The sequence below is a fragment of the Rhodamnia argentea genome, chromosome 2 (genome assembly GCF_020921035.1).
Source record: "Rhodamnia argentea isolate NSW1041297 chromosome 2, ASM2092103v1, whole genome shotgun sequence".
NCBI classification, from domain to species: domain Eukaryota; kingdom Viridiplantae; phylum Streptophyta; class Magnoliopsida; order Myrtales; family Myrtaceae; genus Rhodamnia; species Rhodamnia argentea.
Window position 1 is genome coordinate 3951385 of NC_063151.1, and position 26404 is coordinate 3977788.

Here is a 26404-nt window from a genome sequence, read left to right on the forward strand (position 1 = left end):
ACCAAATTCGAAAAATCCCGCCAAAGCAGCCCTAGGACAATTTCGTAAGGTGATGTCGATAGAACTTTTCCATTGTGAACATTGGTATCCACATTGGCTAAAGTTTATCGAATTCATATTCAGACGTTATTTATACTAGCTAAATTTTGCCATCAATGTCCACATGGGCATACGCCATTATATTCACTCCATTTTTTACCTCTATTTAGCGATCTCGTTAACTAAATTTGGTCGGATTTGAAGTCGAAGGGACTCAATCAAAAGTAGTAGGATTTAGTTACACAAATTCAAAGAGCACGAATTTAATTAGAAAATGCGTGAAATCACAGAGATAAAATGTAGAATGTTTACATATTGTATTGGAGACGCGTTGACATTCTAGATATGGTCTATTAAAATGCTAAAGTGGAGATAGAATCGAGATATCTATGAATAAAATAGAGAAGCATACAGTTGCCCTAGAGGATGTGCTCATACACTTGTCTTATTTAAACGCCTGATTATTTGAAAAATATTTGCCAAAAAAAAAAACTGCTCTTAATACATTTTATTAGGGCTCACGTAGCTCTGAGTGTAAAACCGAACTTTTCCGGCGGATCAAGTGAATCTCAGCCATTGATGATGTGAGCCCCCCTTTTATCTTATAGCTAAACTCAACGAAAATTGAATAGGCATGGCACTTTTCCAATTTTCGTTTTTTTTTTCTTATTTAGGGCCATGTGATCTCCGAACCGAATCTTTTGCACATCTCAATGAATCCCATATACCGGCCAATGTTAAAGGCATACTCTCCCACATTGGTCAGCTACATTCGAGATTTGGGCTCCCAACGAGATTTGCTATTAAACCATGAAATGTGAAAGCAAACTCCCTTGTCATATAAGTCGCAAACACTTTATTTTCTAACCCGAATTCTTTCATTCCATTTTTTTTTTCTTTTGGTAAGTCAACTTTGTACTTAAAACTCAAAACTTCTAGGAAAAACTACGGTGTATTTCTTTTTTCTCCCTTCACTAGCTGAAGCTCATGTATTTAATTGATTCTTCTATCATGCCAATGTCCTCCATTTTCCACCACTTGGGCAACACACGGGATATGGTTTGTCTTTTCTTGTCCTCCTGCTCCTCCCATTAGTCCCCCCAATCTGGATTTTCCACAACTAAGCTATAAAAAAAGGAATATTATCAAACTTACGTTTCTTCAACGAGCCACTACTAATGGGCATGATTAAGACACTGAAATAGACACTGAATTTCAGTGTACGAACTTCGTGTACGGAGATTAAGGAAGGGATAATAACCTCAAGAAGAAAATAACAAGAGAATAATTGCAACTGTCAATTTACCATATTGGAATTGTAGGTTCAAGGGTATTTCGATCGGTTTCATGAAAAGGATGTGAAAATATCCTTACCCTTTGTCTAATCAAATACTTCTACTTCGACTGCTTTTCTTATTCAATCCTCCCGACACAAAATTAGGAAAAATCCCGCTAAAGCAGCTCAAAGACAACGTCACAAGGTGATGCGGATAAAACTTTTCCAACGTGTACGTTGATATTCACATTGGCTAAAATTTTTATCCACATCATACTCATACGTTATTTACATTGGCTAAATTTTTCCATCAATGTCCACATGGACATATGCTATTATGTTCCCAGCATACTTTGCCGTCATTTAGCGATCCTGCTAACTAAATTTGGTCGGTTGATGTCGAAGGGACTCATTTGAAAATGGAAAGATTTAATTACATGAATTCAAAGAGAGTGAATTTGATTAGAAAATGCATGAAATTACAAATATAAAATTTAGAATGTTTACGGATTGTATTGGAGACGCATTGACATTCTAGATACGGTCTTATAAAATGCTAAGGTGGAGATAGAATCGAGATATCTATGACTAAAATAGAGAAAGGATGTGCTCATGCACTTGTCTTATTTAAACGCCAGATTATATGCAAAATATTTTACAATAAAAAAAAAACTGCTCTCAAGACATTTTTATTAGGGCTCATTGAGCTCGGAGTGTAAAACCGGAGTTTTTCGGCGGATTAAGTTAATCTCGGCCATTGATGACACAAGCCCCTCTTCATCTTATAGCTAAACTCAGTGAAAATTGTATAAGCATGGCACTTTTCCAATTCTCATTTTTCGTTATTTAGGGTTAGTGATCTCCAAACCGAATCTTCTGCATATCTCAATTAATCACATATTACCAGCCAATGTTAAAGGCATACTCTCCCACATTGGTCCGATACATTCGAGATTTCAGCTCCCAACGAGATTTGATATTAAATCATGAAATGTGAAAGCAAACTCCCTTGTCATCTAAGCCGCAAACACTTTATCTTGTACCCGAATTCTTTTATTTCATTATTATTATTTTTTCTTTAGTCAACTCTGTACTTAAAACTCAACTTCTAGAAAAAAAAACATCATGTGTTTTTTTTTCCTCCTCCTTTCACTAGCTGAAGCTCAGATATTTAATTAATTCTTCTATCATGCCAATGTCTTCCATTTTCCACCACTAGGGCAACACACAGAACCTTTTCTTGTCCTCATCCTCTTCTCATTTGTCCCCTCAATGTGGATTTCCCCCAACTAAACTATAAGAAAGAAGAAGGAATATTATCAAACCTATGTTCCTTCAACAAGCCACTTCACTACTAATGGGCATAAAATGATTAAGACACTGAAATAGATGGAAGGATTCTCGTGGCTCGCAAACTCAACCATCCACGTATGCCCAGTTGCCACTAACAGCAGCCAGTCTTTATTCTCTAAATCACTTGGTTTAGAATCATTCCTCCAAGTCAAAATTCTCCACAACCCCCTCTTTTTTTTATATTACTGAAAAGGAAGGCGGGCAAGGATCACGAGGGCACGACGTTCATTTGAAACGGTCGGATGAAATTATAGCTAGTCCGCATCACCCTGATCGGAAGATTCGAGTTTGGTAATTCTGCTATTAGGGAGGAAAATTGCTCAAAATATTATGAATATGTGGTAGTTTTGCCAATGCAATCATAAACTTTTCAATTTATCAATTGAAATCCAAAATTTTTTACATTTTGTCAATTGACTCAATCCGATCAACTTTGATCGGAATCGCTGGCGTGTGGCACAGCCGGCATTAAAGTAGATAATTTTTAATAATATTTAATTTTAAATTTTTATTCTTTTTTCTTATCGTGGGCGGCCCGGCCCCCGTCCGCCCACAAGAAGAAAAAAGAATAAAGAATTCCGAGAGGGGCAAATCTTTCGGAGCGTAGCTCATCTTTTTGATAAATTTTTTTGGCGAAATTTTATTTTGATTATGCATAACTTTTCTAGAGGAATGTCATGAAAAGCACGAAGTTTCTCGAAAATAGGAAGAATCATGCTATTATAGCGTTTCTCCGCTCATTTGTCTTGTCGCATTTCGGGCGAGGACCCGGCAACCCTCGCCGGCCACATTAAGAAAAAAAATAAAGAAAATAAAATGAAAAAGATTGTAAATTATTAATATATTATTAAATTTGTCCATGTCGGTGTCGGCCGTGTTAGAAAGGATGGCCAGCGTCCATATCATTGATTTCTGGCCAAATTGATTGGTGAACTGAATTGGCAAAATATGAAAATGTTTATGATGAATCGTCAAAATTATAAGATTTATGAATGAATTGGCAAAAATGCAATAAATTAAAGACATTTTTTTATAATTTTCCTGCTACTAGAGCTCCATAAGAAGACCATCTCCCACAGACGGTACAAGGTAGATACAAGTTGTTTAGAGGTCCATTTACAAGCGGACTAATTACCTAAAAAAATCCCAACTTTGGGCTCAATGTCAATTAGACCCCCAAAATTTTTTGTCCAAAAACAAAATCTCAAACTTTCACTTTAATGTCAAATCTACCCACGAGTCAAAAAATCGCCATTGTTTCCTCAAGAATATCATTGCCGTGAACCTATTGTTGTTTCATATGAAAGTGAAGGTATCGATGAAGACATAAATTCTGATAATAACTGGTCATGATACTAATAGTGTTGAAAAAACTAGTGGCAATTTTGGGATTTGTGAGCAGATTTAGAAGTAGAGAAAAAAAGAAAACTTGGAGGTGGAATTGGGATTCGACCAAAAATTTCGAGATCTTAGAGAATTAAGCCGTTTATAAGTGCATCAAACCCGCGATTCGGTGAAAGACAGTTGACCTTTTCACTGGAAAAACCAACCACTCGAACGGTGAGTTTCCCACTTACCTCTTTTGTTTATCTTAAGATCTGAGAATAGAATCTGTTCTTCATGGGCAGTGGACTGACACCGGAAAAAATGACTTGGAATAAATGCTTTGTCTTGGTCGTCTCAAGCTTGCACGGCTCTCGTATTTTTGTCTAATAATCAAACCTAAGGAGAACTTCCGCTTGGAATTAATTGAGAACCACCCTTTTTTTTTTTTTTTGGTTCATCCTTCCATGGAACGAAAGGGTCCCCATAAAGCTCTTTTGGCGTAGAGGTATTCGAAATGCGTTGAAAAGCATTCTTGTTCGCGTAATGAGGCGATTTGAATATGAAGGATTTAGGAGTTATTGGATTAATCTCTAAGTGGGTGTGCGCATGCATCTTAAAAAAAAAAAAGGAGGTGAGGGGTTTAAGGAGAGAAGGTCAAACTATTTGACCCTTGAAGAAGAGATGCTGATCGTGTAAGTAGATTCGTTTATGCAGATATATGCACTACTTTGACAATTTGAAAGCTACAAAGATCGTAAGTGGAATGAGATTTAGCGCGATGCCAATTTGCTATTTTATAATACATACTCGAAATCGGAGCTTAACGAGTGTTCATGTGGCGCTTCGCTTCGTCCTCTGAGATTATCACGTGACGAGGCATGTGGTATAATTTTGGCACGTGGCTTGCATTCAACCAGTAAATATTGGCATATTGATTTCTTATCCCCAAAACTTTTATATGATATTAAGGCCATTCGACTTTGATTTTAAGTTTGAAAAAATGTAAAAAGAGACCAAGTGGTTTGAAATATTTAATTGTTATGCTTCCCAAACAATTATTTAAAAAAAAAGTTAGAGAGGGGAATATGTCTTAGATGAATAATATTCATTGATATAACTTATTGCGACATGTGAATAAGTGCACAATCTGTCCTTTTGATTTAAAATTATATTAAACAAATATTTTAAAGGATTATATAAAACAAATTGAAGGCACATTTTTAATGACGTTTTACTTGATATTCACTAAGTATTGACGTTACAATCAACTCTCGTCTATTAAACTAAGAAAATTCAAAATTTAAGTTACTTAAAACAGGCAGATTGACATTTAATTCAATTTTTTGTCCTCCTGTCGAAATTAAAGATGACTTCCATCCTTTAAACATATTTATTCATTAGAAGTTAAAATGAACGTCAATACACCTAAAGTTCGTGTCGTTTGTAATTCGTTAGAAAGATAAGAGAGAAATTCAAAGCTATATAATACTGTAAGCCAAAGAGAGAAATTCATGTATTGGTTTATGGTTAGACATGCTACTTAGTTTTAAGTACTACAATCCAAATGTTATCTAAATAATGGATACAGAAAGACGATCTTGATTTCGAACTTAGCCATTCAAAAGATTGAATAAAAATGTCATTTGACGAATATGACACTAAATAAGGAAATCAGCATGCTCTAAAATTTGGAAAAAAGGAAAACTTGAATTTGTGAAGAAGCTAACAATATTCGAACTTTTCTTTTCTGTGTTTTTTTTTCACTATACATCTGTATAGAAAAATTTCAAGCGCCATTTTATCTACCGAGCTCGCAACTTCTATTAATTTGATACTTTCCACAGTTGCCTAGATTTTTTTTTTTGGTCGGAAGGAAATTTTTCATTTCTCTTTAAAGATATATATATATAATTTCAATCTAAAAGATAATGTCAACTTGGTACAATCACTCGTTCATTCAATAAAGATGGGTTTGTTGTAGTATCGAAGTACAACCTGCGATCGATCATCGAATCTCGTATCAATATTAGTGATAGGCACACGTCGAGACTTCCTTCTTCGGTAGTTATGCTTTTGTCAAAAGAAGGTGCGCGCCTAGGTTTGACGTCTCCAATACCATCATCATATAGAGGCAACAACACCAATAAGTTGAAATAGCATAGAAGATGATTGTACATTCCAAATCTATTTTTAGATAGGAATATTATAGCGCCCACATCTAAATCTAGTTGGAAAAGAGATATCGGTTAATCAATAAATTATTTTTGGATAACTAGACTATTAAAGGCAATAGTAGATGAGACTCGTAGACTTAAGGAGCGGTCGACTATATGGAGCAATCATCGAAATCATCGGAGCGAGCGAGCAGATCTAGAATATCATATTCCTCCGAGGCTCTTACGCTTAGAATTTCTGAGCTCAGACAAAACTCACCATGTGGAGGAAGATGACGGCGTCCCGTGAAGTCAACGCATAAATATTGAAGATGAGGATATATATATATATATATATAGAGAGAGAGAGAGAGAGAGCCTTTACTAAACTTCACAACCGACGGATTTACAACCCGAAACAATATAGATAAATAAGCTAAGTATTATGTTAACTAGAAGTTCTAAAACTTATCACGAAAGTACAACAGATTTTTAAAACTTGAAAATAATGTAATTAAGTCCTAAAACCTATCAAACTGATTCAATCGAATTGTTTCGTACTTTGTTTAATATTTTCTATCCCCGATCGCCACGGTCGCCCGCCAATCTTCGGCCATCGGTTGCCGTCGCCCCAATCGATGGTTGTTGTCACTAGTCTCCGGTCGCCGATCATTGGCATTGTAGCTCATCGGTCCCCGTCGCCTCCACCGATATTTTTTATATTAAATAAAAAATTGAGAATATAAATTTTTAAAGTCGAATCAAATAATTAATTATTTATTTATGGAATGAAAAATTTATGTAATTATCAAATATGTTTTTTGCTAATAAATTATTTTCGAGAATAGAATAAAAAATCATTCTTATTTAGAAACTGAACGGAAATATTACTAAAGAAGCCCTTAATATATCTAACTTTGTACAATAGATATTTGGTTACTTTTTTTTTTTTGGGGGGTCAAATCTTGTTGTACTTTGAGTATTTCCCAGTTTAGCATCAAACCAGCTAAGGACACTAGGATCATGAAAGAACAGACGAGGAGCCGTACGAACAGAGCTTTTGAGGAGGAGTAGGAGGCGTAGGAGGGGGGCCCACTTCACCTGGGGAATGGCGACGGAGAATGGAAACAAAAAGTAGAGTGGACTTTCAAGATCGCAGCCAAAACCGGGAGTCAGACCGGCGGGGTAACAGGACATGCCGGGCCTTTGCGCTGGGGTCGGACTTGACTGCATCCGAGTCCATGTGGACCTTCGTCTATCAAAACCCTTTCATAGGGGCATCTCACGGCTCGTATGCCGACATTTCATCTGGTTAACGGTTGGGATTGCTTTGGATCGACGGGACTCGAATTCGGACAGGCACTTGTCTTAGTGCTGGGCCCCAGTTTCTTTCGACGGGGAAAAATTCTCACCGTCCGAATCCACGAATAGATCATTCGACCAGAAGAGAAAAGATTCACGAATCGATTGTGATTATTACCGTGCATCTGATTAGTGATCGTGATTGATTCGATCCATCCTATACATTTTTTTTAAGCTAATAGTCTGACAGTATTATTATTATTTTTAATTTCATAATTTTTTAATTAATGAGTACTTTATACAAAACACGCGGTGATGGTGTGTGAATTTATAGTAAAAAATAATTGACAGTATTGTCATACTATTATGAAAGCAACTTCTTAATTTTTTTATACGGGAAAGATGGAAGCTCTCGTTCAACCATCATAATCCACTTATTACACGACCTAATATCCTAAAAGATTTCTAAATTTAATCTTAATTTTATCACTTTTTTTATTCTATAAAAAAATCTATAATTTTAGATTCAATCTCAAATCTATCTTAATTTTTTTGTCTCGTGAAAAATCTCTAACTTTAGGTCTTTTTGAAATTCTACCGTTTAGTATCAATTTTAACTTAAAATTATAAAATTTTACTTGAATCACAAACTTGCCCTTGGTAATCCTCCCATTTAAAATTTTTCGTTAACAGTCGAGAGATGGAAAGCTCCTAAGGATGAACTGTTAGAGCATCCTAAGCCAAATGTCCCTAGCGCGAGCCCTTCGAATACAAGATATAGAACACTCCCAAGTAGAGATTGAAAAGCTGAAGTTTTCTCATCGAAACAAAAAAAAAAAGGGATAAAATTGAGACCGAAGTTGAAAGAGATGGTTTTTTACGAAATTAAAGAAATTTAGGATACAATTAAGATTGAATATAAAATTAAAGGATTTTTTATGAGATAAAAAAATTAAATAAAATTTGAATATAAAGTTGAGAACTTTTTCAGGATATTACCCGCTCGTTCAACCATCTCGTCTGACGTCTTTGTTCGGTTCTTCCCAAGGCAGAGGACGAAGGTCGACAGGGACGGGGGGGTCACGGCTGTGCTTGCGCACATCGTGCAACGACAATCGGCGTTAAATGTGATGCCAGACGAACACTGGAGCTAATAATGTCTATTGAGTTTCCTCATCCCAAAAATCTCTGCAAGCTCCAAATTAAGATTGAGTCCGCGAGGTGATCAGAGCATTGGTGCTAATTCATCCGGTCTTAATCTCGGCTTGGAATCTCATTATGTCTGGCCCGACTTGAATAACCTGAAATAACGTAACGCAAAAGAAAGGTAGAAAAACTCGTAGTTATTAATATTCAGATCATATGATGTCAATTCACATAAATCGATGAGTGAGGTGAGATCCATGCATGATGCACTTGACTTGCGAGGTTGGGCTCGCCGGTCCGCGACTTTAGAAGACTAACTTCAAGAAACCGCGCAACGTTAATTGCCGAGATTAATTTGTAGAAATAGAACTTCGCGGAATCTGGCCATGAAATATCTCTTATTCCCGTAACCATGCAGCATCATGCATGGACTGGCTTTACAAAACTCCAAATTCCAAATAGTTTATTCATATCACGAAGAGAGACTCGGTTCTCGCCTTTTTACGGGACACTTGCGCCATCCTATCCCCTGTGCTCTCCCCGCTATTAATAATAGGGTGGTTCCTCTTCCCCATTCGAATTTTAGCTTCTTCTCTAGCTCGTACACCTCCTCGGCGACGCTCCGGCGGCCGTTCTTCATCGAGCACCGGAGGGCGAGAAGGAGATGACAACGGAGGCGAAACCACCCTGCAACCACTTTCCCTACTTCTTCTTCCTCTTCCTCCTCCTCGTCGCGAGTTCTCTCGCACGGAGCGACCTCGACGTGCTCCTGAAGCTCAGGACCGCCTTGGCCGCACCAAACTCCGCCGCCCTCCGCGACTGGGTCGGCCCCTCCTCCTCCTCCACGTCGCCGCCTTCTCCTCCGCATTGCTCCTTCACCGGAGTCACGTGCGATGCCTACTCGCGGGTCGTCTCCCTCAACCTCACCTCCGCCAGGCTCTTCGGCCACATCCCCCCCGAAATCGGCCTCCTCCGCGACCTCGTCAACCTCACGCTCACCGCCGACAACCTCACCGGGACCCTCCCAACGGAGCTGGGCGACCTGACGTCCCTCCGCTTTCTCAACCTCTCCGGAAACCTACTCTCCGGGGGCTTCCATGGCGGAGTCCTGAGGGCGATGACCGAGCTCGAAGTCCTCGACGTGTATAACAACAACTTCACGGGGCTGCTGCCGCCGGAGGTGGTGGGGCTCAAGAAGCTGAAGTGGCTCGACCTCGGCGGAAACTACTTCACCGGCGAGATACCGGAGGTTTACTCGGAGATGGAGAGCCTGGAGTACCTGGGCCTGCGGGGGAACCAGCTGACCGGCAGAGTACCGGCGAGCCTCGCGAAGCTGAAGAATCTCCAGAAGCTTTTACTTGGCTATTACAACTTGTACGCCGGTGGGATTCCGGCGGAATTCGGGTCTCTGAAAGAGCTCAGATATCTCGACATGGGGGGCTGCGGCCTCTCCGGCGAGATTCCGGCGAGCTTGAGCGAGCTAAAGAAGCTTGACACTCTGTTCCTCCAGCTGAATAATCTCACGGGCTTTATCCCCTCAGAGCTCTCGCAGATGCCGAGGCTCATGTCCCTTGACCTCTCCAACAATTACCTCACCGGAGAGATTCCGGCGACCTTCTCCGAGCTGAAGAACCTGACTCTCCTCAACCTGTTCGCGAACAACCTATACGGCCAGATCCCCGATTTCGTTGGCGAGCTGCCGAACCTGGAGACCCTCCAGGTTTGGAACAACAACTTCACGTGGAAGCTGCCGGAGAGCCTAGGAAGGAACGGGAGGCTGAGGTTTCTCGACGTCACGCAGAACCACTTCACCGGCACGATCCCTCGGGACTTGTGCCGGGGAGGGAGGCTCGAGACGCTGATCCTGACGAACAACTCGTTCTTCGGCCCGATTCCTGAAGAAATTGGCGAGTGTAAGTCGCTGACCAAAGTCCGAGTCGGCAAGAACTGCCTCAATGGAACGATTCCCCGGGGGATCCTCAACTTGCCGCAAGTAACTATGATCGAGCTCAACGACAATCTCTTCTCCGGCGAGCTCCCGGCCGAGATGTCTGGCGGGATCTTGGTAAGGCTGATGCTCTCTAACAACTGGATCTCCGGTGAGATCCCTCCGGCGATTGGCAACTTCAGCGGCTTGCGTACTCTGTCCCTGGACGCGAACAGGTTCTTCGGCGAAATTCCCAGCGAGCTTTTCTCGCCGAGATCCCTCCTGGCGGTGAACATCAGCGGGAACAAAATGAGCGGCGAGATTCCTGGTTCGGTCGCTCGGTGCACTTCTCTGGAAGCCCTAGATTTGAGCAGGAACAATCTCGCTGGCGAGATTCCTAAAGGCCTGTCTCGCCTGAAAGTGTTGGGCGTCCTCAATCTGTCAAGCAACAGATTGACCGGCCCAATTCCGAGGGAAATTCGCTTCATGACCAGCCTGAACACGCTCGATTTGTCCTTCAACGATCTCTCCGGCGAAGTCCCCCGCGAGGGCCAGTTTCTCGTATTCAAGAACTCCTCCTTCATCGGAAACCCGAAGCTCTGCTTGCCAGGCCGCTCGTCTTGCCCTTCGCGGTCAAGCGCCTCGCTGTCTTCCTCGAGGGTTGTGATCGTGGCAATCTCACTCGTGACCGCCGCGCTGCTCATCACCGTCACGGTCTACCAGGTCCTGAAGAGGAGGAGGCGGGGCGCGAGGGCCTGGAAGCTCACAGCGTTCCAGAAGCTTGGCTTCAAGGCCGAGGACGTGCTTAAGTGCCTGGAGGAGGAAAACATCATCGGCAAAGGTGGCGCGGGTATCGTCTACCGTGGGTCGATGCCCAACGGGGAGGACGTCGCCATCAAGCAGCTGGCGGGGCGGGGCAGCAGCGGGCGCAGTGACCATGGCTTTTCAGCAGAGATTCAGACGCTCGGACGGATCCGACACCGGAACATCGTGAGGCTCCTCGGATACGTCTCCAACAAGGACACCAACCTGTTGCTGTACGAGTACATGCCTAATGGAAGCTTAGGGGAGTTGTTGCACGGGTCGAAAGGCGGCCACTTGCAGTGGGAGACGCGGTATCGGATCGCTGTGGAGGCCGCGAAGGGGCTTTGCTACCTCCACCATGATTGCTCGCCGCTGATAATTCACCGGGACGTGAAGTCCAACAACATTCTGCTGGATTCGGACTTTGAGGCGCACGTCGCGGATTTTGGGCTGGCCAAGTTCTTGCAGGACGCCGGCGCGTCGGAGTGCATGTCGTCCGTGGCCGGCTCCTACGGCTACATAGCCCCAGGTCTGGAGTAGTTTCTGGCTTCATTTCTCTATAACTCGTGTTTAATATATATCAGTCTGCAGATTAAGTGCTATGTCCCTGGAGAGAAATGTCAATCCGTTCATCGATGGCCGGGGGATTATTAGATTTTTAGGCGTTGGACTTATAGCAAAGCCATAGCGAACTCTATTAATTTATAGCGAAATAGTCAAAGTCAACTTAAACGTAATCTTGTTTAGTTATATAGCTGATTAGAGAACTGCTTGCTGTTGCTGTGTCTCAGAGTATGCCTACACGCTGAAAGTGGACGAGAAGAGCGACGTGTACAGCTTTGGAGTCATGCTGCTAGAGCTGATAGCCGGGAGGAAGCCGGTGGGGGAGTTTGGCGACGGTGTGGACATTGTGAGGTGGGTGAAGAAGACCGCGTCGGACCTCCCGCAGCCGCCATCGGATGCGGCTTCAGTGCTCGCTGTGATTGACTGCAGGCTGAGTGGGTACCCGATGGCGAGCGCGATCCATCTCTTCAAGATTGCTCTCCAGTGCGTCGAGGACGAGAGCTCCCAGAGGCCCACCATGAGAGAAGTCGTCCACATGCTGACAAACCCTCCTCCGACCGCCAATGTCGCTGAATCTTCGGATCTCATCAAACTGTAGGGAGTCTTCCGCCATTTTCTCAGTAAAATAAAAGCTGATAGGGCTTTGCAAATGATCTTGGCCAGAAGAGGCTGTGTATTGGGTGAATGTTCAAATTTCATGTAATAAGGTTTGTCTGTGCAAGCGGTCCTGAATGTATCTTTCCTTCTGTGGTTGTTCAATGTACAGAAGCTTAAAGTCTCTTGAAAAATTGGCTACTAGAAACTTGTCAATCCGATTCGGAACTCCTCGGTTGGCTGGTCAGCTAGTTTTGAATTGCAATAGGGGAGCAAACATCGGCAAATGCCGGAGTTCCTGAATCAGAGTAACCAGACCCCGACAAATTGAAACTTCCTGTTACCTTGATCTTAAGAGATTTCTCCCGTTATGATCACTGGATCAAACGCCATGTATGTTGCCAACATGTATTTATCCCTGGTCTCACAAACTCTGGCAAGGATGGAAATAATGTACATGGGCCAAGACTTCAGGCCCAATAGGTTCGTTGAGCCAATATTTCTTCTTATTATGGGCCGTGAAATGGACCGGGTTGCATTTTTTTCATAGTAGGCCCATTTTGTCTGTTTGACCGGAATTGTTGGCCCAAATTACAAATGACCTTTTTAGCGCCAATGTGTCGCGGCCACCACTCAAAAACGCCATCCTCCGACCGCCAAAAACATCCGACTTCGCTCCTCCGATCACGACTCATCTCCTGAAATCGAAGTCGCTGTTTTCCGCCATTTCACTACGAGCACTGTCGCCACTTCATCTTTGGAATGGAGGAGCCGCGTCAAGAGCCACCGCCGCCTGGTGAGGATGCTGCGGAGGAAACGGAGAAGAGTCCACCGCCGTGTCCGAACACGGTTACGGTGCGCCGTAACCCTCACCGCCGAGCGAGGCCAACGCCGTCGGCGACCACTGCTCTTAGATCGCCCAGCTCACGGCCCTTGAAACCGAAACTACCGGACATCTCTTCGTTCCGAATGGAGGAGATTCTCTCCTTCGACATTTCGGAGAAACATCGGCCGGACATCTCGGAGTCCGAGGCGGAGAATCTGAAGGTGTACCTCCGAATCCGACCCCTCAGCGTCAGTAGTGCTCATGGATCCAGAAGAAACCGCGACATGGTGGAGTCGGTTTCTAGGGCTCGGAACGTGTGGCCGTTGAATCCAGTGAGGAAGAAGGACGCGAGAGAGAAGAGCGTGAGGAAGAAGCAGCTGAGCAGCGAGATCTGTATCATGGTGAACGATGCAACATCGGTGACCTTGACGCCTCCTGTAGCTCTGCAAGAGTCTAAGAGGATCAAATCCGAGGTCTATGGAGGTTTCTCTGGGGTCTTCTCAGATTCCACGCAGGTTTTGCTCTCATTTCACTGTTTGCTAGAATCACGAAGGAAATATGAATTTGTCTTTACTTCAACTGACGTAGGTAGTTGAATTCATGATACTGAATCTGCTCTCGGCGATGACTCATTTGTTACAAGGAAAATGGAGTTTGAAGCAAACATGACAGAGCAGATCGTTACATTGCTCTTCCTTGCCTGATATTTGGCATGTGGGAATTTAACCAGTGACAATTACAGAATAGTTTGGGTTTTATTTAATTTTTTTTCTGCTGTTTTATTGATCACGTGGATTATCTCTCGATTTGCTGTAGGAAGAAGTGTATGAAAGCATGGTGAGGCCCCTTGCAGATGATTTTTTAAGGGGTAAAAGTGGGATGCTGGCTGCGCTGGGGCCTAGTGGCTCTGGCAAGACTCATACAGTTTTTGGGACTCCCAGAGAACCAGGCATGGTGCCTCTTTTGCTGAGACAGATTTTTGAGCATTCTAAGGGAGGAATCATTAAGTCCCAGAGGTAAAATCTGAAAATCTTATTGTGGGATAACGTGGTTTCAAAAATAATCTTTTAGAAGTTCAGTTTTGATCGTCCGGAGCATGATTGTTCATTCTGGCTAACACGAGATCTTTCCAGGTCATTCTTACTTTCAATGTTTGAGATATGCACAGAACGAGGCAAAGGGGAAAAGGCGTTTGATTTGTCTAATGGCTCTGAGCTTTCTATGCAACAGGGGACTCTGAAAGGTCTCCAGGAGGTGATTGTTGATAGTTATTTATGCTTTCAGTAAATTGGCATTTCTTCTTTTCTGCTTCATTTGTATGTGATTTGTTGATAAGATATGATGACCTTTCTTTATCAATTGAAGCAGGTCATCATTACTGACTTAGAACAGGCAGATTCCTTAATAGCCTGTGGAATGTTGAAGCGTGCCACTGCCATGACGAACACAAATAGTCAATCAAGGTGAATGCAAAGACCTCTCACTTTCAAAAACGGAGGTTGATCTATTTGGGGTCTTCTGTGAAGAACAACTGATGTTTCTAGTATTGCATATATGGTACAAAAAAGTGTTTATGCATAACTGCAACTGGGTGAACCATTATTGTTGCAGTTTATTTAATATGCTTGTGAAAAATTAGGATGTTGCTGGTACACTTGCTATTAATAGGGTAAAAATGCTTTTACTGCACCTTGTAATACTTGATGCAATCCTCTTGTTCTCATTAAATTCAAGGACATTGAAACAAATTATGACCGTCATTCGGGTACTGGCCATTTTTATTCCACCAGCCCAAGGAACTGGACCTTCTCTTTGAGTTTGAAAATAAGTTCCTAGGGCCACCGTGTCCAAGACTACAATTCTGTCATATTGCCACCTTATTAAGCCTTAATGATTGTGCCTCATAACTCATCATTCATTACTAAAATGTAACTCATACCAACAAATAGACTCTCACGTTGTGAGCTCATCGAGATTAACGTGAAGTGTGATGTTGCCATGGTTTCTCTTGAATGTGTTTCATGTACTTATGAGTGCGCCCTTGGCCTTGAATGCATTTCTACTTAAGGGTCGCGACCCAACTTACTATGATATAGCTAATCAGTTTCTGTGAGGAAACATAAGACAGTTAATTATATGCATTTGTGGATGTGCACAAGTATGCGATGACACGCACTATGAAGTGGGAGGTCTTAGCTTCGATCATGTGACTTAGGCTTATAGGTACATGGTTTCCTGCTATTTTCCTCTTATTTTCTGATTTGTTAACTATTGCAGCAATATTAATTTCATCGAATTTGGACCTGCCGTTGCAGGGCATTGATTTTTGTTACCTCTCTTATGATGAAAGAGTTGCTAGTTTGAACTTCACTATATGCTAGTCCACCTGTTAACTATGGTGCTTATGTCGCTTTAGTTTGAACTATAGTTTGCAAAACTTGTTACACACAGAAGTTCATTCATGTTTGTAGCCGATCCCAATGCTTGATAAACATCCGTAATGCGTCTACAAAACATGATGGAGAAGATCGATCTAGTGCTTCCGTTTTGACAATTGCTGACCTTGCTGGAGCTGAAAGAGGGAGGAGAACTGGAAATCAGGTTTGATGTTTTCCTTTTGTGTGTAAGACACGTGGGAAATACTCTAGCTAGTCTCTCCTTATCTTTAGAATGTGAATAATGGAAAAGAGTAGTTAGCAAGTCACTCAATGTAGTTACATTAATTGTAATAATGAAGTACGAGCTTCATGTGATGGTTGCATGGTTTGTTATTTTGCAGGGGACAAGATTACTTGAAAGTAATTTCATCAATAACACATCCATGGTTTTTGGACTGTGCTTGAGAGTATGTTACTTGACTTCATTTCATCAGTTAATTCCTACAAATACCTAGAGCAGTCGTCACAAGATAATCAAACTAATGATTTTAATAATGCTTACAGTTACTTTTACAGTAATGTCATTGACCTTTTTTGGTTTGGTTATGAAGTCATTGTTGGAGCACCAAAAAAACCCAACGAAAGTGTTGCAGAAGCATTACCAGAATTCTTTGGTAATAATCTTTCCTTATTCTCATCAGTAAAAGTTCATATACAGACTTGCGTGTCAATAGTTAATGATGGAATGCTTTTCTTTTGGTCCTATGCATTTTGCAGACAATTTCGAATTTAGATGTCCATGTGTAGTCTTCATGTTTTATGGTGCTAAATTGGATGGCTACTGACTTAAGTTAGTATTACAGTTGACCAGATACTTGCGAGATTACTTGGAAGGCAAGAAACGGATGACTCTGGTAGGAATTGTTCACATATTGAGGTTCCTATTGATTTTAGATTTTATAGGGTCAAAATTGTTTGTTGTTCAACAAGAAGTCTTCTTGGTTTCAAGTTGTTGAAGAATCAACGAGATGTTACCAATCTGCATCTTTATCTTATCATGTCCAAGTTGTTAACACATAGATTTATGGTTGTCGTAACTGCAGGTATTGACAGTTAAAGCAGGAGAAGATGACTACCTTGATGCGTCATATCTTCTGAGGCAAGCTTCACCTTATACGAAGATTAAGTATGGGTCTATCTACAATGCTACTTCATTTAAACTATGAATCTTTTGTGTAATATAATTTGAACTTGTGCTGCTGGCATATGCAGGTTTAACAAAGTGGAGGAATCTTCCAATCCAATTGGTATGAAGAGACATTATCCGACAGCGCCTAGAGTTGAAGAGCCCAAGAGAATGAAATATGGTGGCATTGATGTTTCTGTGGTACTGTTCTCTTTTCCTTGGATTGACATGCATGATTCCAGTGTTTGAATACATTTGCTTGATGTTGCATGTGGTGGCATTGATGTTTCTGTGGTATTGTTCTCTTTTCATTGGTTTGACATGCATGATTAAAGTGTCTGAATAAATTTGCTTGATGTTGCATCTGCAAACCGTCACTGTGCTTCTGTAAATGGTTTTGGCGTCCTATAGGTTTCCTAACAACGTAATATTACACTTCCTGAGGAAGTTTTTTGTGTGAAAACTCAACTCATCATGATAAGGCAATGCTCCATTCGACAAAAGTCAGAGACCTTGTGTTGGTGTTTGATGGAATTTGCAGTCATTTTACTGCTGGTTCAATTGTTCACTTTGACTACGATAGATTCATATCAGGCAATGAAGCTTTCATGCTCTTTTGCTGCTTGTGTGGTGTGGGTTCCCTGCTTCGCTTGCCAAAGAGAAACCTATGCAGTAAAACCTTGGACGTGGTCGAGGACCAGCAAGCCGAGCGTGTTAGGTCTTTGGCGTGCAGGCATCCTTTTTCTCTAAAAAAGAAAAACATGAAAGTAGTGGCCCTACGATGTGATGACTGGCAATTGTTTGTCAGTCAGGTCTAAGACAATGTAATCACTGGCTAATTTGTTATTTTGCATGGAGTGAACAAAACCAACAGTGGAAAAGAAGGAAGGAAACAAAAGCTCCTGTAAAACACACTTATGCCATAGTAGCGCCACCTCGGTGTCATGTAAGCACCAGTGCATTCTCGTTTGCATTGATTGGTATTCTGACAGAGCATGATTGAGTTACCATTTTGACATGCTAAATGAAGTTGAGTGGTCAAACTGAAGAATTTTTACTTCAGTGATTTGAATAGGGTAAAGTTTGGTGACTAAACGTGCAATTTATCCTCACAACCCATTGACCTTTAGATTTCAACAACTCAGTCAACAGTAGCAGTGATATGTGATCATCTTGGCACTCTCTTTCTTCTTGTGATTTGTACACTCGTTGTAGAGGATGAGTGATTAACATATTTGCTGCAGCTGCAAGGACAAGATTTTGCTATATCGAGGGTGCTCAAGTGAATATTGCAATGGAAAAATTTATGCTAAATTTTTTTTGCACAAAAAAGCAGAGTTATAACCTTGTCGGGGAAGACCGTCTTCTGTTTGTGAAATGAATTGCAACCACATTTATTTCAAACCATAGATTAATTTCGTATGACAATCAAGAACATTTTTCCTTTTATACAAATAGATTTCTTTTTCCGATTCTTTTTGGGCTCTTTGTCATAACATCATGTATACATGCTTCTAAATAATTAAGGTATTAGGAAATTTTCGTCTTCCTTTTACATTTGCTAATCTTTATACATTGTTGACGACAGCATACATAAGTGGCTCCAACTTATCTTTGTATTAATGTATTGCACTTTCAGGTAGAAGACAGAAAAAGTAGTGGCAAGGCTTCTCTATCAATTGAGGAAGGTGGATTTTAACACTTGCTCTCCTTTTCAAATAGGGATAATGTTATCAGTGGTTCCTCTATTTTTGCCCGAACTTCAAAACCTCCCTTTACCTTTTTTTCCGGCTTAAAAGCATCCCTGTACTTTTTAAAATATTTCATGTTAATCCTTTTGATAATTTTTTCTCTTTTGCAAGTCAATTTTTGTTGACATATGGATGTTGGAGTACACTTCTGATGTTATGATTTGCTCAGAAACTATTATGTAGACAACATGAAAGAGAGAGAGAGAGAGAGAGATCTGGGTTTAAAGCTTGTGGCCTTCATGGCAGATTGAGCTTGAAGCTCACGGCCATGGCCAGTTGAGTTCGGACTTGCGGCTGCCATGCCAGATCTAGCTTCGCTGTTAGCTTGTAGCCATGACTGTTTGAGCTCGGAACTTGTGGTCACGATGACTAGATCTTGAAAGCTCATGGCCACCATGATCACTCGAGCTCAAAGCTCATAGCCATTGGCCATTTGAGCTCAAAGTTTTTGGCGCCATGGCCAAATCAAGCTTCGAAGCTCATAGTTGTGGCCGTTTGAACTCATAGATCTCAAGCTCAAGGCCATCATGGCTGCTTGAGCTTTTGAGCTGTGGCGATGGTTATGGAGGGTGTCGTGAGCGGGTATTTATGAATTACAATTGGTAGGGTTTGAAAAATTTGAAGTAGAAGTCTAGGTCGAAGAGAGAGTCAACATTTGTGAAAAAGGAAAAAAAAAATCCAAAGACAGGAAATTTTGAGGGTGTTGATGCCACGCTAGTAGAATCTGTCGTCGGACTGACCACGGGACAACCAGTGGCACTTTTTTAAAAAGTACGAGATGCTTTTGAACAAAAAGTATAGTTACAGTTTTGAAGTGACTATCTCTTTCTTTGTCAAATAATTTGTCATCTTTTATTTGTAACTGGGATCTTGTTCTTAAAACAGATGCCAGTGTAAAAGCCGACATCAATATCTCTACATCCCAAAATTTGGATACCATTCAAACTAGTGGGAGCGATAGGTATAATCGTATCATGGAAGGTTTTGCTAAAGCTCTGTGGAAAGTTCTGAAGCAGTGTAATGATAAACTGAAGGTACTCAACAGTGAGTTGTCTTTAGCGTTTTCTTATTGAGCATGACCATGTTAACGAGAGGGGGGCACTCATTAAGCCTTTACTTGTTAAGCATGCATTATTTCCAATGCATTAATTGTACATATAACGAGAGAAGTTAGTGTACTAAAATGAACTTTCCTTATTTAGTCACTTAAGAAGTGTCCTGAGGGCACTCTAACAAAATCCTTCTAATTTTCGTATGGTTACCATTGCATTTTAGGTCTCAATAATGATGAAGCTACCATTTCTCAATTTGTTGCCGTCCATAATCAGGTAGCAGATGGTGAAATCCGTAGTCTCCGAGAAAATCTTGTTGAGGAGAACACGAGGTGCTCTGAGCTGGAAAAGAAACTAATAAATTTGAGGGCCAACTGTACATGCACCAAGGAAAATGTCATGGAGGCCACTTCAGTAAATCTAAATCTCGGTTTAGACTCTGTAGTAAATGTTTCACATTCACTCTCAGCAGACGTGGACAGACATAAACCTGGCAACTCTAATGGTGTTTGCAAATCAGCGGTTCTAAATGTTGGTTCAGACTCTGCAGTAAATGGTTCATATTCACTCTCAGCAGAAGTTCACATACATGAACCTGGCAACTCCAATGAGGTTTGGAAAAGAAAATCTTCTTTTTACGTGGTACTCTTGACATTTTCTTGTATTTTACATGGTTTAGTTGCCCCGGCCCAAGACTGTTAAACATGTTGACTCTAGAAGAATGAATGAATAGTTTCCTTTTACTCAATTGGATTGTTTCAGGGAGTTTTCAAATCATCAGATCAGGTTTCTGGTGTAGTCGACTCCAATCCCTTCATGTTGAAAACTTCATAGCTCATAAACAATCACGCTAAGGACTGTGCCTTATTATTTACCGAAACTAGCATAGCAAGCAATATGGTCTCATGATGTTTCTCCCTTACCCCTCTAGTTTTGCTTGTCATACCTTTCTTTTTGCTTGTACAAGGTGGGGGGAGAAAACTTTGGTACAGTTTCTGATGCAGTTGATATTGTTGACGGTTTAAAAGAATCTGATGCTAATGTAAGGCAGCTTATCTTGTAGTTTCAGTTTTCGTTTGTTCAGATCGAGAAACTTTTGACAGGTTGGGCATTTTGCTGACTGGTCAGGTGGTGGTATCTGCTTCTGATGCTGCCAATGCTTCACAACTTTCTGTTCCAAAGTCCAGTCAGCTGATTTATCTGGTAAAAAAGCCAACTTGATGAGTGATAGGCATAGGTGTTCTACACTAGCAGCAAAAATTATTGAGGCGCAATGTTTGATTTGCCAGGAAGAAAGTTTTGGCGAGAATGAGAATGCAGGGAAACATTTGATGGACTTACGATGTCTCAAACTCGTGGATGATCTTTCTGATGCAGATTCAAAAGGTTTGATGTCAACTTGTGAACTCTATGCTACAGACACCACTTATATCCCTGATCAGAACTGTGTATATGTTTGTGAGAACTCCTGGTGTGATGCTGTGTTGCTAGACAAGGAATAGAAGCCATGTACTCAAACACATGTATACAAACAAATATTTTGGTTCTAGGATGGACCACATATATTTGGTTTTGTTATATGTCGTGAAGATTGAGCTAGCCTGCTTAAAGACGACCTGCCAAAGTGGAATATAGTATTAGACCATCTGGATTGTCTTGTTACTAGGAATGAAGATAGTCACTCAGAACTTCCCTTAATCAAGAAGGGTAAATTGTTTGTAAGCCTCATATGTTGAAATTAGTGGATGCCCTTTTAAAAAGTTGGATAGTTGCCTCGAGACTGTTGCTTGGACACCTTAATATTCTTTTGAGAAAGTGCATGGACATCCTCCAAAATTTGATGAAAATGCAAGGGCCTCTTCTGTGAAAATGCACAATTTTTGAACTTCCACTTGACTGAATGGAGGGTCAGTATAGATATTGAAAAGTTAGAGTCTGCTTGAAATTTTACCGAAGAACTATTGCTTGTTCAATTGTTGGGGGGACGAGGAGCTTGTGCAAAACTGACCTCATAAAGGGACAACAATATGAAAACCCCGTGCCATGTGGATGTGGAACTGTGAGTTAGGCGTCTTTGCGCTACATAGAACTTAGCTGGAACTGTTATGATATCTATTTGTTGTCAGGTTACATGTTCTGGATTTTGACTGCTTCAACATTATTATGATCTTTAATGGTGGTTTCGTTATTGGTAATCTGTCATGTTGGTTAGCTACAGGTGTGGCAATTGACGAGGCTTCGTCATGAGGCCAATGTTATTTTAGCAGTGAAATATGATCAATCGAGGAAGAAAGTCATGTCAGTTTCCAAAAAAAGTAGAAACACGAGCAAGAAAAGTGGCGGTGGATACTATCTATATTGTCAATGCCATGTCCTCAACAATCATCCTCGAGTCAACCAACACATCAACATTTATCATTTACTACTCAATTTAGTAGGACATTAATGGTCGGGTAGAATGGGAAATTTTTAATGCACAAACTTTGAGTACAAACTAATTGCTCATAGAAAAACTAGAGAAAGATCAGGACATGAATTTAGTTGCAGTTCTGGGTTTTCAGTTGTGAATTCAGTTCATGTTTGGACTTTGGCAGCTGCAATGCTAAGACTCCTGTATTTGTCCCTTGATAATTTGACTAGTACATCTTAGGTCTTTCTTATTAGAGTGTTTTATCTCATGGCTCATACGCATATGAAATTTCAACCTGCAGGTGCAGATTTATCTTCTCAGCCACTTATTATGGTTAGGAAAAACAGCTGTTCGTCAGTGGAGCTCGATCAGCTGCTAAGCGAAGATGATGAGGTTTTAATTATTTGTTATCCTATCACATTCCATTAGCCCTGCATTGCTCTTGTAATGTTAGTATACTTCTTTGGGGTCCGATTGTTTGTCAAGGTTCTTTGGTGTATTTATTAAGCATGAATACCAGGTTGATCCTATGGGACATTTTAAGATCTTTGCTTTTATATGTTAAACTGAAATGCAGGACAAATACTTAAGATTTTTTAATAGGTTATGTAAGCATAAGCATTTGGAGTTTGTAAGGGTTGCTTTAACGCGTAGAGGCGATCTCGGATAGTGCCTTGCTTGATTCTTCCTTTCTATATGTTGCTTAGCTGTGTTATGAGAGGTAATAAGATCTAAATATGAAGAGGCATAGTTTTCCTCATGAATAATGACTTACTGAACATAACTCAGAATGTCACTTTGAAATCTCATATTAGCCTTTTAAGTGATGTCTATACGCAGAGTTTCAATGTTTTACACATTTGTCACCGATTTATAGCCTTTGGGAAAATTTTGTTTTCACCAGATGCTTAATTCTTTTGGTTTTCGCAACAGAAGTTCATCTTTTCGAATTTCAAGACATTGGAAGCAGAATGTGATAAATTCCTTGAGACGTCTTTAGAAAATCAAATATGCAAAAACTACCTTTTCAGAATTCCAGCATATTAATTGTTGTGGGCACCCATTAACTTCTTGTGGGCACTCATTAACTCAATGAAATCTTTTCTTATATTCTCCACTCTGAAATGTCCTCTTCTAATTCTCTCTTGGGCTATATTCAATATTTCTTCAATCTTCTTAAATCAATCTAGATTTATTTCATAACATATGTAAATTTATGAATTACATATTACCCATGAGGTAGTATTTTTTGTTAATATTCTAACAGGAGAACTTCACATTTGCCTATAGAAATCACGTGATCAACCAGCATCAGCTGACAAGGATTTAAAATCTACTCAAGCATGTAGCTTTGGCAGTTCTGTAGAAGCTGAACCGGGGCTCAACTCTTCCTACAAATGCCCAAGTCTGGAGAAGCCAAAAAGGTGACGAGTGATATTTAATCTTCATCTTCCATTGTGTTATTGAGGACAACACTTCGAAGTCTCTTTTAAATTGCTTTTCCTGTTACCCTTGTTGGTAAATTGTCCTTGCCAGGAGACTATTGCCTGCTTCGTCCATATTGTTAAGAGATATGAGAGCTTTAAATGTAGAGGATGAGATGGAAAAACCAAAGGTAAGTTCATTATGTGCATTTGGAATTCTTGTTAAATATGGATTGATAATTTTTCTCCAGCTCACTGATTTCTTCAGTTTACACATCCGCAACTGGTTTTTTGTCTGTCAACCTGGAGTGATGGTGAAGTCTATTGTTTGCTTATTGATGTAATGGACTTTATGACTAGCAGCTAGCTGGGATATGTGTGGACTGCTTTCAAAGTGAAGTCATTTTTCTCTTAGATGGAGAATGTCTATTAACTTTGCTGGAAGATGAATTATTGCTTAAGAATTACATGAACAACAACAGAGAGAAAGAACTTCCCATTGTTTACTCGAATTCTTCAATTCTATCATTAATGGGCAGGGAAACAGAGGACAGAAGAAACTACCAGCAGAAGAAAGAACGAGAACTCAAGGGAGCAACACTTTGCTACGGTTGCTGATAAAGTAACCTCGTACATAAAGCAGTCGAGTCACTTAGCGACTGGTTGCGTCAATTTGTATAGTTGGGGCGTTTCGTGATTTGCCCACTTTTGCTTGAAAATGAAGTCATCTCACTGGTGATGATTCATCAAAACCATGTACTTTTGTTCTTGACTTGATCGACGGTGTTTTTCTTAACATGCCTGAGGCTGAAGATTTCGCCAAATATCGGGTAGTGAATGAGCAGTGTCATCGATGTACATATGAAGTTTGGAGATGTACATAAACATGCAGGCTACACCTAATCGACTCATTGTTATGATATATAGATCTATGTTAAGATTGGAAAAGTTCTTGTTTTCTTTTTGTCCGATTCGATGAGGATCCTTCTGGTAATAATACTGGCTAAAAGCCCATTACAGACTAGAGTAGAAAACTCCAGTTTTGTCGCCTAATAGATTTCAAATAAGAGCCCGAAGGAGACTATAGACGGAAGATTCAGTGGATGACTTAGAATTGCGGCCGTGATTTGCTAGCCAAGGAGAAGGGAATTGACGTGGAGATACAGTACTATCTTCTGATTATGGCGCTGGACCTTGGAGTGAGAATGTTACTTTTATGCTGTCTCCTCGGCAGTTCGATGTATTCCAAGGTTCAAGTCCGAGGAATTAGGGTTCTTGAAGAACTTTGTAGCCAGAGCTCGTGTGTAGATGTCCTTTGCTCTTTTTTCTAGTACTGCCACCATCTCGCTTCTTTTTAGCCTGGTGATAAAAAGATCAGTTTCTTGGATTTGAAGTTACTCCTCTGAAAGGATCTTTCTTGTCACGCCCATACAACCTGGACCAGAACGAAATGAAAGAAGTTTCTTTTGTCATTATTCTTAGAACTATTATTTAGAATCTTCTTTTTTAATGGAAGGAGGAAAAAAAATGAAGAGAGCATTGATGCGACGCCTTTGCCTTGAGGTCATGGGCCACCCCAAGTTATTTGGGGCTCAGGCATTTTTGCAGTATGATTGGTCCATCGTACAATCTTATGGCGCACTGTAGTAAACTAATTTAAAAACATCCCAACACAAAGTTATTTAGGACGTTTCAACGTTTTGAATAGAGCTCATGGGCTGTATCGGTTCAGAGAAATAATACAGATAGAAACAGAACAACATTGTCCACGAGATAAAGATGATGATATATCAATTGAATATAGACAACCCAATTAACAATAAATGAAAACTCGACATTTGTTTTTTTTAATTTTATTTTGGGGGGTGGGGAGGGAGCTCATTCATGTGTTGATAGGAAATTGTCTTTCCCTTTCTCTTGATTGATATGCAGAAATGCTCCAGATGCTGTCTTTTATCTTTATTACTACAAAATCCAGGTGACGAGGTCCCCCTCCCAGATCAGATTTTGTTGCTTCCCCACCAGCCGCAGCCAAAAGTCAAATGATGATTCGCAAAAAACCATTAGACAAGCACCATCAAGATCAATCTACATCCAATAATAGCAACACTTGAACGGAGAAGAAAGCAAGGCTACCCGCTGAGGTAAAATTCCAACAACACCGGACTTTTTCTGTCCTTTTGAGTCTAGAAGGCATTTCTTTATTGGTTCTGAAGAAGTACGCTTCAAGAATATCTTCCACATTCCCGAGGGGCGACTAAACATGACATTCTATGTTTGCCGTTCTTGACGAGGGGGATGATAGGAGAAAGCGACGCTCTGATTTCGATTCATCGGTACGAGAATTTGCTCTTGAAGTGGCTTGGTATGAGTACGGTATTTGTGTAATCAACTTATGTTGCGATATTACTGCAATCGGTAATTGCCTTTTTGATTGTCCAACTATCAACATTGTTGCCCTTGGTCAACAAAATAGTATTGTGTCTATGCGAAGCCCATCGTCGCTAGCCATCAGCGAGATCCGACCTCACCATGTGCACAATTCAAATTTCTATGGGTACACGGCTTAACCGGAACACCAAAGACCGTATTCACCTCGAAACTTGCATGTTTGTACAATTCGGTCTTCGATGCATTGAGGTTTCAATCATCGATCGACTCTCACTCTCGCATCGTACGGTAATCTCATAACTCATCTCGTGACAACCTACTCGATGCACTCGCTAATCGAGCTATTCTATCTTAATTTTAGTTTTCTTCGAAATGTAAGAGCCCCTTCGAGGGAAGGACCTCCCGAATCCAAGTAGATTCGACATTAACGTTGTACAACCAACCTTGTACAGATTCCTCCTTTCCGTCGAAAAAAAGAAACAAGAAAAAAGCTCGCACGTGT

At 40.8% G+C, this 26404-nt stretch overlaps 2 protein-coding genes across 3 annotated transcripts; both read left to right on the forward strand.

Annotated features, from left to right (window-relative positions):
* The first annotated feature begins 8948 nt into the window (after positions 1 to 8948).
* LOC115748977 (receptor protein kinase CLAVATA1) lies at positions 8949 to 12678 on the forward strand. The gene is made up of 2 exons (XM_030685645.2): positions 8949 to 11855; positions 12118 to 12678. Exons 1-2 carry the CDS (start codon positions 9260 to 9262, stop codon positions 12486 to 12488), a joined length of 2967 nt encoding a protein of 988 aa, XP_030541505.1. The 5' UTR covers positions 8949 to 9259; the 3' UTR covers positions 12489 to 12678.
* A 210-nt stretch (positions 12679 to 12888) lies between these two features.
* LOC115749020 (kinesin-like protein KIN-6) lies at positions 12889 to 24459 on the forward strand. 2 transcript variants are annotated; one of them, XM_030685710.2, is made up of 20 exons: positions 12889 to 13825; positions 14127 to 14326; positions 14444 to 14564; positions 14679 to 14773; positions 15782 to 15911; positions 16090 to 16155; positions 16300 to 16362; positions 16552 to 16602; positions 16792 to 16874; positions 16961 to 17075; positions 18514 to 18562; positions 19511 to 19659; positions 19954 to 20182; positions 20643 to 20719; positions 20806 to 20880; positions 20967 to 21063; positions 22389 to 22480; positions 23378 to 23511; positions 23624 to 23702; positions 24051 to 24459. In XM_030685710.2, exons 1-20 carry the CDS (start codon positions 13247 to 13249, stop codon positions 24135 to 24137), a joined length of 2571 nt encoding a protein of 856 aa, XP_030541570.1. In that variant the 5' UTR covers positions 12889 to 13246; the 3' UTR covers positions 24138 to 24459. The 2 variants fall into 2 exon arrangements, with proteins under 2 accessions (XP_030541570.1, XP_030541569.1); XM_030685709.2 differs by having other exon boundaries at positions 12896 to 13825; positions 19954 to 20289; positions 20645 to 20719.
* The last annotated feature ends 1945 nt before the right edge of the window (positions 24460 to 26404 follow it).